This window comes from Tauraco erythrolophus, chromosome 10, assembly GCF_009769465.1.
Source record: "Tauraco erythrolophus isolate bTauEry1 chromosome 10, bTauEry1.pri, whole genome shotgun sequence".
In the NCBI taxonomy this organism is placed as follows: Eukaryota; Metazoa; Chordata; class Aves; order Musophagiformes; family Musophagidae; genus Tauraco; species Tauraco erythrolophus.
The window spans coordinates 19,112,976-19,126,555 of NC_141474.1; the positions used below are offsets into that span (position 1 = coordinate 19,112,976).

Genomic DNA, 13,580 nt, shown 5'->3' on the forward strand with positions numbered 1-13,580 from the left:
CAGTGCTTAATTTAACATAAAGGCTGATTCGCAGCTGAAAGAATCAATAATTACTAATCAAACTGAATTAGCCTCTTTTCTGGAAAGCAATTAAAGGGAAAAAAATACAAGGGAAGACTAAAACCAAGTCAGATCATATGTCACTAGCTTGTGTCAATCCACCTACATGTAGTTCAAAATCAAAACATATTAGCAATTTGCCTTAAATTTTCAACAGAGAGAAAATAACCATTTCAATTTTTCGAAATTAAATTGTGATTAAACGCACAAGTTACTCAACAGATAGCCATACACGTCTCAACACATTTGAACTCCACAAGTGTTGGGAAGAGAACCATATGGACTTCTTCGAGGTTTATGTTTCACGTTTGGTTTTGGTTATTCAAATAACGTTCATTACACCTGCATCAGTTCACAATAAGTTTATTTTATGTGAAGAAAAGCTTTGCCATTAATGAAAAATTTCAGTAGAAAACAGTACCTCCTGCTTTCAATCTAGATTACTCAAAAGTAGAAGCTTGTATTAGTGAAAACTTCAGTAGAAACAAATCTGTAGGAAACATGTTCTTGGCACATGAAGTAAAAGCTTTAAACACATTAAGTTTGAATAGAGTATTTACCATGCAACCATGCTGGCAGAAAAGCCAGTTTGTAATGGCTGGTATTGTCCCTCAAGACAATAACATGGAAGACACTTAAACCTGCTTACATAACGTTAATTGTATATAAATATGGTGTCACCATAATTGACAGTCTTTATCCAGGCCAATCATTTAGTTTAGCAGTTCTAAATAAGTAATAGGCACTTTGCCTTTCTGATTTCCCCTTTCACCCATCAGCCAGTCTGAATCCATGCCAGGGATACTGTACACTGTTATCACCTAAAAAAAACACAAACACATTATTATAACCTTTCCTTGCCTGGAAAAAAGTTACAGTCTACCTTTATGTCATTTCAAAGGTTCTCAGAATTGAGATTAACCAAGCTAAACAAAGCATTTAATACGAGCATCCATGGAATACAATCTAGTGCTCAAAGATTATTTCACCAGTCCATGAAAAAGGAGTAGATAAAGTAGCATATTTTAAAGTCCTTTTTTTTCTGATGAAATTCTATTCATTATTGTTTCTTTTCTATTATTTTTTAACTATAGATCTTGTATATGGCCACCAACTTCAGCAAGCAATCTAAAAGAAAGTTCATTGGATCTTGAAGTGCATGATAGAAAGACAGATGGTGTTGATGTGCTACATCTTAACAGAAAATCTAAGGCCACAGCTTCTAAGTCACTGTCTAGATAAGAAAAACATCCAAATAGAACTATTCCAGTAATGTACATTTAAAAACCAAAAATTCTGACAACTTTTGTGGATGCTCTTCTTCAGGGTTAAGCTACAGTCACGTTACCAGGTGCAACTCTGTTCCAGCACCCTGCTTTCATTGTGTATCTCCACCTGCTTTGCATAGACTCTCTGACTTAAGAGTACAATTGAATTGGAACAGGAATAAACGCAGCACAACCACCACCATCAAAACAAGAAGTAGCTGTATTTTTACCTTCTTCCCAAACTGCAATACGTGATGTTTGAAGGACTAATTGTATTGATAACAGTGCTAAAGGTGTGGTATAAAGTAGACGTCAGAATTGCATCTTGATTGTCTAGCAAATGTTCTTGTAAGCTAAGCTGCTGTAACAAACGTTAACTCTCACTATATAATATTAGGGTATATAAGTACAGGACAATGCTCTAACAGTACTATTGAAGTTTAATTAAAAAAAATCGAGTACACAGATTTCTTGATGTAGCACATCTTAACTGGCTAGTGACAAGTATTATTCTGATTTCACTTTGAAACGACCAAGGTAAATAGAAAACTCTTACCTCATCTGCAAGTAGTGATAACTCACTGCTGTTTGCAGCATCATAATCATAGAGAACTCTAGCTTTCCTGCTGCCACTTGATGACTTCAGTTCACTGATGCCTGAAGTAATTATTGAATTGCTTACTGAAGGCAATGAAGCAGAGGCTGAGGCCAAAACTGAGGGAGTAGAAACACTCTGCATAGAAGTTGAGGAAGACTGATTATTGTTAGAGAGGAAAGTAGATGGAAAGCTGTGGGAGAAAACAAAACGAAAATACTTCTGAGTGAATCAATCTACATGGGGAGTTACATATGCTTCCATGCCTAAACTAGCATTCTTGCTTTTATCAACTGCAAAATAAGCACCAGTAGATAGAAGTAACAGAATAGTACTGATTATTTGTATAAACCTAAATACACTTGTTCCTGACCTGTAGAATAAATCAAGTCAATACACTTCAAAAGAAATACTGCCATCTTAAAAAAAACTTGATAACTACCTCTTCCAAAAAAAAAAAAAAGCAACAGGAAAGCAATGTTGATCAGACCTAATTCAAACTGTATTTTAACAAACTTTTCTTTTGACAGCTCTGCCAGTAAAAGTAGCCTCCACCTCCTCTTGCTCATTCCGCAATTATGTGGCTACACAAAAGATTGTGCTGGTGAACCAGATCAGAGAAATATAATGCAGGTTAAAAACACAGCCTCAGTCTGAAAGAACAAAAAACCTACAACTATTTTTTGTAATCTAAATCAGTTCATTGATTCAGCTAACTGCACGGTATAAAACAAAAATACTTGTTACATTAAAGATGAACTTATATCAACTTAAGCCCCTCCTTTCTAGGTCAGGCTGCTGCCTGTTCTGTGCCAGTTGTAGTGCTTGCCAGACCCTTTCATGAAGTCAATTCAACTCACTAACCTGTCTGAAAAAAAAAAGTAAAAAAAAATGTGTATAATCTTTTACTAAGTTAATGAGGTGAATCACAAAAAACTGTGATGAGAGCCAGAGCAGATACAAGGGAAAGGACAGAATAACTGGCTGAAAAGTAGAAGAAACAGAAAGCAGAGCAAAGCAGCAAGAGATTTTGGAGCAGCGAGGACAGAACAGCATGGGGGGCAACAATGAGCTCCAAGACTCTCTCAGGTCACTCTGCCCTACATCCTGGGATGAAGTTCCATGACAGGTTAAACTTATTTATTTAGCAGTTGACGTAGCCATTCCTTGTCCCTTTGCTGCCTTACTTTGCTCCAACACTCAGCTGATTCTACCTTAAAAGCAGGTCAATGAAGGTTTTGAAAAGTGGCAGAGCTGTTGCAGTGAAAAAGGGTCAGCAGGTAGGAATTAGATTGAGTCAGGATGACATGGAACTGTAGCTGCATTTCCTTCCATTCTTTTGACCAGTCTACACATCAACTAGACAGTCAATTCCCACATGTAACTTTCCTCATCAGTCCTTCTGCCTAGATGCTTTTTCATTAAGATCTGGGATGTGAACATACTACCACCATCCTTTTTTAGCCTACTCTTTTGACATAATGAAGATCTATTTGTATTGTGGGTATGAACCTGTCAGAAAACACAGTCTTCATCTCGTCCCTTCCCACCTATGCTCCCCAGTTAAGTTCTTGAAGATGGAGTTCAGTGGCAACTTTAACTGTACAAATAAAGATCAGTATATTCCCACACCTATGTCTGCAGCATTATTGGTGCTCATATAATCATAAGACGAGCTGGTTTAGGGAGCTGATGCAGGCAAACTAAATCTATCAATATAGTGACTAATTTTTGGATCATGTGGCCATGAACATAGGTAGAATTAAGGTAGGTCAAATCTGTATCAGCTGCAGCAGCACTGCACACAAGTTTACAGTTTCACACTAGACTTAATCTGCAAAATATACACCGCCACCAAACAGGGTGGACCCACTCCTCTAACCCTTTTTTGCACACATGTTCATTCTCTGTCATTCGAGTCAGATCTAGCAATCGGTTGCTTTTGAATTGACTCAACAATCCGATCTAACAAAAATCATCACGAAGATTGCTAACTTTCCATCAGAACAGCTTGTTAAACATGCTCACCTTGCAGTCATGCAATTGTTATATCAGACTGAAGGGAAACAGCAGGAATATACAGGGAAGGACAAAACTAATGCCTTTACAGTTAGACTGAATTGCATATAAAAATCAGGTAGACTTTCAGAAGACTATTGTGAGTTTAGTTAACACTTTACTACTGTCAAAAGGAGGAAGTCCCACTTCTCCCTCTGGCTTACTTTGACCTCAGTTGATCATAAAGACCTAGTTCAACTCATGAAGGAGACTGCAGCTCCACAAAAAAAAAATATTTTTTTTTTTCATTTGCCAGATTAGCTTTTCAAACCAGTTCACCATGTTTGCTGAGCAAATCAAATGAGCAGAACAAGGAGAGGAAAAGCTGGACCTCACCTTTTTGTAGGAATAACTCAGCTATGCCTCATGACGTATTTGTTACCTGATTAGCTGGCATTCAAACAGAGGGATTTAACTTTAAATGACAATCAGCTGTTTCTCAATATTGCTAAATTACTGTTTAGTGTACTGCTAAACCTGTTCTCTGTTAACACAGCAATTACTTGAACATTATTCTGCTCAGTTCAAAGGGTCACTGGTTTGTACAGCTAGTGGAAAAGAAAGCCAAAGCTTTATAACCACTCTGTCAATCAGTAAAGCATTAAGTCTCCCTTTTTTTGCAAAGCCACATGTAGACATGTTACTGGAAAGCTTCAGCTATACAGAGGTTGTCTGGGAATTTTTCTGAACACTTGAGTAGCAGGAGATTCACAGCTGGTAGAATACGGGACTAGTAATGGATAATTTGAAAACATAATGATGCCAAAACTTAGGCTTGGCTGTCAGGGAAGCTGAGAAAATTAAGAGCAAATGTAGTTATCAGCAAGAAAAAAAGCAGCCAGAGTACTGGGATATTTGAAATAGATTTGTTTAGTTCATTCTGAGGAACTAAAAAAAATCCAAGAGAGATTACCTTTAACCTGGGAGATTTGATTATTTAAGCAGCCCCACAAGAGGGGGAGGCAGTAGAAGGATAAGCAGCTGGTGCTGCCTTGAAGAGAAACATCCATAAAGCCACGTCTATTTATATAAAGAGAACTGAGCACAGGTTTTCCCTCCATCTTCCCTACAGCTGAGTCTGGAGAGTACACCAGAAAAGATCAGTGCTCAGCTTTGGAACTTAGAATCATAGAATCATAGAATGGTTAGGGCTGGAAGGGACCTTCAAAGGTCATCTAGTCCAACCCCCCTGCAAGGAACAGGGATATCTCCAACTAGATCAGGTTGCTCAGGGCCTCGTCCAACCTGGCCTTGAACGTCTCCAGGAATGGAGCATCCACCACCTCTCTGGGCAACCTGTTCCAGTGTTCTACAACTCTCATGGTAAAAAATTTTTTCCTAATATCCAATCTGAATCTACCTCCCTCTATTTTAAAACCATTACCCCTTGTCCTATCACAACAGGCCCTCCTGAACAGCCTCCCCCCATCTTTCTTGTAGGCCCCCTTGAGGTACTGGAAGACCGCTATAAGGTCACCCCGGAGCCTCCTCTTCTCCAGGCTGAACAGCCCCAACTCTTTCAGCCTGTCCTCATAGGAAAGGTGCTCCAGCCCTCTTATCATCTTCGTGGCCCTCCTCTTGAATAATCTCAATGTGAATCAGGTTATTGTTTATGCCCTACATTCTAACCCAGGTAAAACACATAATACGCATCTTCTCTGACATCCAGGTTTCTGTTTCAAGCAACAAACTATCTCATTTAGAGGCCAAACACCTTTGGTTCATCAATGACCTTAAAACAAAAATAAGTCCCTTACAGCTCTTGGCTTTCATATGAGAATATGGCACAATGTCATTCCTAGATGTGTGAAAAGAACATGTGTAACTCAGCACTATATACCCCTTGTTAACCAACAGAGTGCTGGCAAATACAACCAAAATCTAGCTGAGCTGCCTCAGCTATTTATTCGGCACTATATTTGCCTACGCATAACACAGGAAGAACACTACACATATCCTGTTCATCTGTTTGTTTAGTGCAAGTGCTGTGCACCATATGCCTATAAACTGAGGAACATTTCCAAAGCAAGGAGCACAACTTGAGACCCTGTCCCAGTGCTTTCTGCTATAGTTCAGCGGGACTTCCTTGCACAAGTTAAAAACACATTCAAGATTTAACACTATTACTATTTTAATCCATATAGGCAGAGAAACTTCATTGGGCTGTTTGGGGCATTTAGGATTTTGCAAAGCTTACATGCTTTTGGCCTTCTAGCAGTTGAGCAATTTTATCAAAAATACTAAGCAGATCACAGCCACAAAAAGATACATCCTTCTGTTTTCCTAAAGACAGTATTTTCTTCAAATATACTTTTTTATACGTGTTAGCAGTTTATACAAATTTTAAACAAAACCAGCTGTTCTGGACATGCTATACATCCTAAAGACAGAGATTTTAAGAGGAATATGTTCTTCCTTAGGCTAAGGGTATTAAGGTTAAAGCTTTCTGTTTGGTAAATATAATAGGTCAAGAGCACAGATTTTAAAAACACCCCCTCAAATAGTTGTGTAAATATACTTCACCTAATTTCTAATTTAAGAGGCACTTGTCCTTAGTCCAGCAAATGTTTATTTTCAAGCTTTCAACTCTACAATTTGTATTTATGTGCTACCAAATTTTCTAGTTGAATTCTTCTTTCAGTGGAATGTAACTTTAAAGATGTAGCTGTTTTTAAAATCACAGTTCCAAAGACTTCTAAAAAAAGTCTTTAAACTACCCATTCAAACAACTGAGGAAAGGAAACCAAACATCACAGGAAGTTGCAAGTCAGGAAAAGACTCAAGCACACTTTTGTTTTTACTTCCTTGTCATGAAAAACATAAACAGAGATTATAGAAACAGTTATTTAGAACAGACACTACAGTAAACTTCGAAGTACAGACAATCCTTCGGTGCAAATGCTCACCTAAATAACACAGTCTGGTATAACCCTAAGAAAGGCTGATTTGTGAAGAAGAATTACAACTGGGAAACTTTACGAAAATTAAGTATGTAGATCTCTTTACATCATCACCAATCACTTAAAAGGATTATGAGCACAAACTAACATCAGTCAGTTTCTTCTCTTACTTTAAAAACGCTAAACGCATGAAACAGTAAAAGTAGACAAACTTCCTTATTCCACTGTGAATGCTTTGGATCACTGATTATAGATATTATGAAGCACACTTCTCCCTAGATACAATATCTATGGTGGCAAATCTCTTAACAGTGGAGAACACAGTTTCACTGAAAATCAAGTACTGCCCTGCAGCAAATTAAGAGGTAACAGGAACTTAGAGGCAGTACAAAAATTTTTCCCGCATTGCATAGCGGTTTTGTAGCATGAAGCGTAAGACAATCGAATGCTTACAAGTAAATCTCTAGAAATTCCTTTTTGTGCTATTAAATGAGGTTACCATAGGCTTACCTTCCTCAACTACAAAATCTAAGTAAATCAATCCTCAAAAGGCATCAGTGCTGTGTGTAGGCTTAGGGAAGTAGTTGCATTAGGCTAATTACATATTAATTACCTGAGAAGAGATATATTCCCTTTCAGTCCAGCATGCCTGTGTGTCCACCCCTGTTATATCAGTGTGAGTTTTCCTACTAATCATAAGCACTTAGAAAAAACGGTTTCTTTCTGAAGTTTTTACAGTGTTACTACCTTCCAAGTTGTTTCTGCAGATCCAGCATATATTGGTAACATTGTGCATAATAGGTCATCTGAGCTTCAACAAAATCATTTAGACAGCGAAGATGATGTGCCTATAACACAGCAAAGAATTCAAGATTTTAGTCTGTAGAAGTACTATGCTGCATTAGAAAGACTGGTCTCCGAGTAAGGTGCTAATGCCAATATTGGCACATAGGATTTATGCCACATAGGCACAGTGCCCTGATTTATCATTTAACTGGGATAAAATGTCACAAAAAATAACATATTTGAGCACAAAGAACAGGTGCAGTACAAGCATCATGCCATTTACCTACATTGATTCCACAACAGAATAAATATTTTAGCACGTTTTCATGGTTTCAATGTTCAGTTGATCTGATGAATGGGAACCTGAGTTTAAAGGGTAAAAATGAAAGTTCCTGCATTCTCAAGGTTAACAGCAGACTAAAATTCAGTGGATATTAAACTAGAATTAAAAAAATAAAAAAACACGGTTTGATGCCTTAATACACTGAAGTGGAACCTCTTAGCCCAAAGTTCCCAAGTATTTTACTGTAGTTAATTTTAGAAAGTGCCCTGATTTTGACTTTCCACCTCTGCACCTTTTGGGTACTCACATGTGTGCTGCTGATCCCTTCCAGCAGAAGTCTGGTGATCTCTGCTTGACGGTCAAATTCACTCTGAGTAATTCGTACTTCCTGTTCAGACTAAAAGTAAGGATGCGCATGAGGAATTTGTACAATGCACTCTCTTACACCTCCCAACTGCAACAATTCCATTTATTCAGAGCTATTCATACAAACGCATTAATCACAAGCTTGGTGTTTGAAACGTGCTTTTTTCTTTGCAGATCTTCACTAGGCAAAAAGAGTAATTGCATTTTGAGTTCAGAAACGTTGAGGTGCTGTACACAAAACAAACAGCTTTATCATCAGACACCTACCACATAGAGTCCACGTATGCAAAAGCAAGCCATTTTTCTGCCAGCAGTATCACCCCACCTCTCCCAGTAACAAACCAAGCATTCATTGGCGTAACAGTGTCTGCACCAGGGTTTTTGCCAGCGTTGCAGTGGAAGCCAAGGACGATGTAATTTTCTTCCATACTTCAAGTTAACAGGGCTCTGACCAAGTAAATTAGGGTAAACCTCACATTATGTTTGTCAGGTAACTGCATGGCAATCAGCTGTACATAAATCTCTGATGGTAAGTTTTAACAGGATATTTCATAAATTAATGTTTCACATTGGCCACCAAGCTACTACAACTATTTCTGGAGCTTGTAATTGAGGAGTCTCTAAAAATAAATAAATCTGAACTATAGAAAATGTTCTAATTTCAATTAGAGTAAAATTTCTATTAAAATTATTTGTTTCATATCTAAAGAATTCAAATTCAAATTTATTTCTTGTTACATATCATTATCAGTAATTTTTAAATAACTTAACAATGTTATAGGAGTCAACAGTTTTAAAGGAATTCCATCTAGCACAACTGAATAGAGTCTTTTTGGTGAAGAAAAAAAAAGACACTATTCAAAACACACAAATACATATAAATATGTGTTGTAATATCTAAGATTTACTGTTCCAAGACAGAATGTCCTCAGCCTGGAATCTGGATTACCTTGACTCAATGCTTATATGCATTTAGTACCTTGTTTCTAAAAAGAAACCCAAAGGCAAAAACCTGCATTAAGTCCAAGATGCAGCAGTTACTGTTCTCAACAAAACGGAGTAAGGAAATACATTTTCAGGAAACTTTGTGAGGTGATACCGATAAAACATTAGTTTCAAAAGGATTTTATGTGTTTGCAAACATTCTGCTCTTGCATTCTGCTAATACTAATCAATACAAAAAGTCACATGGAAGGATCTTAATCTCAGAAATGAGCAGAGAAGAATGATGCAGTTACCCAAGAGATGTTTTTTACGTGAAGTCACCGCAGCTGGGGAGGCTTACACATTAATTAAACAGTGAGGAAGCAGCTATACAGTACTGTGTGTTTCTTACTTAAAACTGAGATAGTAGTGTATGTATCAAGTTACAAACTAATTAAGTTTTCAAAGTTTGTTGAGGCAAGAATCTTTGCTTGGAATTTTCCTATTAAATCTGTATTAATATCATTAAAATCCACCTGGAAGTCCCTGAGAGAAATCTAAGATCAAACAGAAGAAAAAAGCAAATCTGATAGCCAAGAGGGGAAGAAAAGAATTCCCTTCTGTATTACCAACATCCTAATTTCCTCTAAAAAAAATCCAGCAAAATCATAGGTAAATCATTTATCTGGAGACAAAGAGTCTAGTCTCTTGTTTCTCTGAAGTCAGCAGTTGCTAATGTGTTTCTTTCTTCCTGCCAGGTAAGTAAATACATGAGAATAGGAACTTATAAGAAAGGAAAATATCCATCAGAATAATTCTATTTGTTTCAACAACACTTTAGAAAATAACTACTTTCTGTAAGAAAAGACAAAGCGACTAATGTGGTAACATGTATTAACTTAGCCCGTACAGAGTGACTTTAAATACATTGCTTTACAAAAGCCTGATGTATTGGGTTTGTAAAGATTTACATCAACTGAATTATATGATGACGTGTTTAATCTGTTTTGCCCATCCCTACTGTCAGTATTGCTAGGTGAACAGTGGCAGGACAGTGTATCTATTCTACGCCTTATGGTAAAGGTGAAAAACAGCTGACTTTCAATCTGGGAAGTTTATGGCCTGATCACCTTTGTTTCTGAACAGAATGAAGAGCTCAAAATACAAGTCTAAACTTTCCATTGACCTCCAGTTACAGTCATATTTTGCTTTTTAGAACAATTAGAAGGCCTCACTTCCCATGAAGATCCCTCAAAACAGTACTTGCTCTCCAAGTTCAGAATATGAACATAGTTTCTGAATAAGAATATTCAGAAGTTCATTATCTCCCCAAATTGAATATATGACCTCTGAGAAATACTGTGCAATCCTGTAGCTAAGGGGTAATGCACAATCATTGCACCAGCTGAGACTGAGAATTCCCATTCACAAGCTGATTCGCCAACTGGAGAGCCAAGGAGTGATTGGCAAGACTTGCTCACCCTTTAACAGTCACATACGGCCAGTGTGAAAGTCCAAAGGAGCGTGGAGATTGACAGAAGGTTATCGTGGCCTGAATGAAGTCACACCACTGCTAAGTGCTGCCATGCCAGACATGCTAGAACTTCAATACGAACTGGAGTTAAAGGCAGCCACATGGTATGCCACAATTGATACTGCTAATGTGTTTTTCTCAATCCCTTGGTGGCAGAGTGCAGACCACAGTTTGCTTTCACTTGAAGGGGTGTCCAGTACACCTCGAATTGACTGCCCAGGGCTGGAAACACAGCCCTACCCTTTTCCACAGACTGATCCAGACTGCACTGGAACAGGGTGAAGCTCCACAACACCTGCAATACATTAATGATATCATCATCTGGGTCAACAAAGCAGAAAGGGAAGAAAATAGTCCAAATCGTTCTGAAAGATCATTTTGCCAAAGTAACATCAAGGAACCCACACTGGAGATCCAGTTTTTAGGAATAAAATGGCAAGATGGATGTCGTCAGATCCCAAAGGATGCAATCAACAAAATAACAGCTATGTCTGCACCAACTAGCAAAAAGGAAATACAAGCTTTCTTAGGTGTTGAGGGGTTTTGGAGAATGCATATTCCAAATTACAGCCTGATAGTAAGCTCTCTCCATCAAGCAACCTGGAAGAAGAACAATTTTAAATGCTGCCCTGAGCAACAGCAAGCCTTTCAACAAATTAAACAGGAAATGCAGTAGCCCTTGGTCCAGTCCAGGCAGGACAAGATGTAAAAAACGTGCTGTACACCACAGCTGGGGAGAATGGCCCTACCTGGAACCTTTGGCAGAAAGTACCAGGGGAGACTCGAGGTCAACCCCTCAGGTTTTGGAGTCGGGGATACAAAGGATCCAAGGCCGGCTGCACTCCAACTGAAAAAGAGATATTGGCAGCATATGAAGGAGTTCGAGCTGCTTGGCAAGTGTTTGGTACTGAAGCACAGCACCTCCTGGCACCCCAACTGCAGGTGCTGGGCTGGATGTTCACAGGGAACGCCCCTCTACGCATCATGCAACTGATGCTGCTTGGAGTAAGTGGGTCACACTGATCACACAACGGGCTCGAATAGGAAACCCCAGTTGCCCAGGAATCCTAGAATTGATCATGGACTCGCCAGAAGGCAAAGATTTCAGAATATCACCAGAAGAGAGGTGATGTGTGCTGAAGAGGCTCCGTTGTTTAATAAACTGCCAGAAAGTGAGAAGCAATATGCCCTGTTCACTGATGGGTCCTGTGGTGGTGTTGTGGGAAAGCATATGAAATGGAAGGCAGCTGTACAGAGTCCTATACGACGAGTCACAGAAACTGCCAAATGAGAAGGCGAATCAAGCCCATTTGCAGAAGTGAAGACCATCCAGCTAGCTTTAGATGTTGCTGTCTGAGAAAAGTGGCCAGTGCACTATCTCTATACTGACTCATGGATAGTGGCAAATGCTCTGTGGGAATGGTTACAGCAGTGGAGGCAGAGCAACTGGCAGCACAGAGCTGCACATTGTGGCAAGATATTGCTGCCCAGGTAGAGAACCTGGTTGTAAAAGTACAACATATGATGCTCACATACCTAAGAGATGGGCCACCGAACATCAAAACAATCAGCAGGTGGATCAAGCTGCTACAATTTAAGTGGCTCTGGCGGATCTGGACTAGCAACAATCACAGATTCACAGAAACATAGAATGGTTTGGGTTGGAAGGGACCTTAAAGATCTTCTAGTTCCAACCTCCCTGCCATGGGCAGGGAAACCCTCCACTACACTAGGTTGCCCAAAGCCTCATCCAACCTGGCCTTGAACACTTCCAGGGATGGGGCATCTACAACTTCTCTAGGCAACCTGTTCCAGTACCTCACCACCCTCTGAGTGAAAAATTTCTTCCTTATATCTAATCTAAATCTCCCCTCTTTCAATTTAAAGCCATTGCCCCTTGTCCTATCACTACATGCCCTTGTAAAAGTCCCTCTCCAGCTTTCCTGTAGGCCCCCTTTAAGTACTGGAAGGCTGCAATAAGATCACCCCAGAGCCTTCTCTTCTCCAGGCTGAACAGCCCCAACTCCCTCAGCCTGTCTTCATAGAAGAGGTGTTCCAGCCCTCGGATCATCTTCGTGGCCCTCCTCTGGACTCGTTCCAATAGCTCCATGTCCTTCTTGTGTTGGGGACTCCAGAGCTGAACACAGTATTCCAGGTGGGGGGTCTCATGAGATCATGGGCCCACGACACCTCAAAACATCAAGGAAAAGATGCAACATACAGGTGAGCTTGTGATCGACGAGTGGATTTGACCTATTGCACAGGTTATCCATGAATGTGAAACATGCGCTGCAATCAAGCAAGCCAAGCAGTTAAAACCCATGTGGTATGGAGGACGATGGCTGAAACACAAATAGGGGGAGGCCTGGCAGATTGATTATAAGCCACTCCCACAAACCTGCCAAGGCAAGCACCATGTACTTACAATGGTGGGAGCAACCGTTAGATGGCTGAAACCTATCCTGTGCCTCATGCCCCCGCCCAGAACACTGTCCTGGGCTTTGAAAAACAAGTCTTACAGTGACATGACACTCCAGAAAGAACTGAGTCAGACAACAGGACTCATTTCCAAAGCAACTTCATATACACCTGGACCAAAAATCTGGGCATTGAGTGAGTATATCACATCCCCTATTGCACATCAGCCTCTGGGAACATCAGAGAGTACAATGGACTCTTAAAGACTACACTAAGAGCAGTGGCTGCTGGGACATTCATACATTAGGATACACATTTAGCAAAAGCCACCTGGCTAGTTAACACTAGGGGATCTGTCAATTGAGCTGGCCCTGCCCAAAACTACCAT

The 13,580-nt window shown here is 39.5% G+C and overlaps 1 protein-coding gene across 6 annotated transcripts in view; it reads right to left on the reverse strand.

Annotated features, from left to right (window-relative positions):
* Positions 1 to 436: 436 nt before the first annotated feature.
* SH3GLB1 (SH3 domain containing GRB2 like, endophilin B1) overlaps positions 437 to 13,580 on the reverse strand; it is a 28,596-nt gene continuing 15,452 nt past the window's right edge. For all 6 annotated transcript variants that reach the window (XM_086617335.1, XM_086617333.1, XM_086617336.1 and 3 more), the window contains 4 exons: positions 8,258 to 8,347; positions 7,629 to 7,729; positions 1,885 to 2,116; positions 437 to 881 (listed from right to left, as the gene is read on the reverse strand). In XM_086617335.1, the coding sequence (XP_086473461.1) occupies positions 774 to 881; positions 1,885 to 2,116; positions 7,629 to 7,729; positions 8,258 to 8,347 (531 nt within the window). In that variant the 3' untranslated portion in view covers positions 437 to 773. The remainder of the gene's footprint in view (positions 882 to 1,884; positions 2,117 to 7,628; positions 7,730 to 8,257; positions 8,348 to 13,580) is intronic.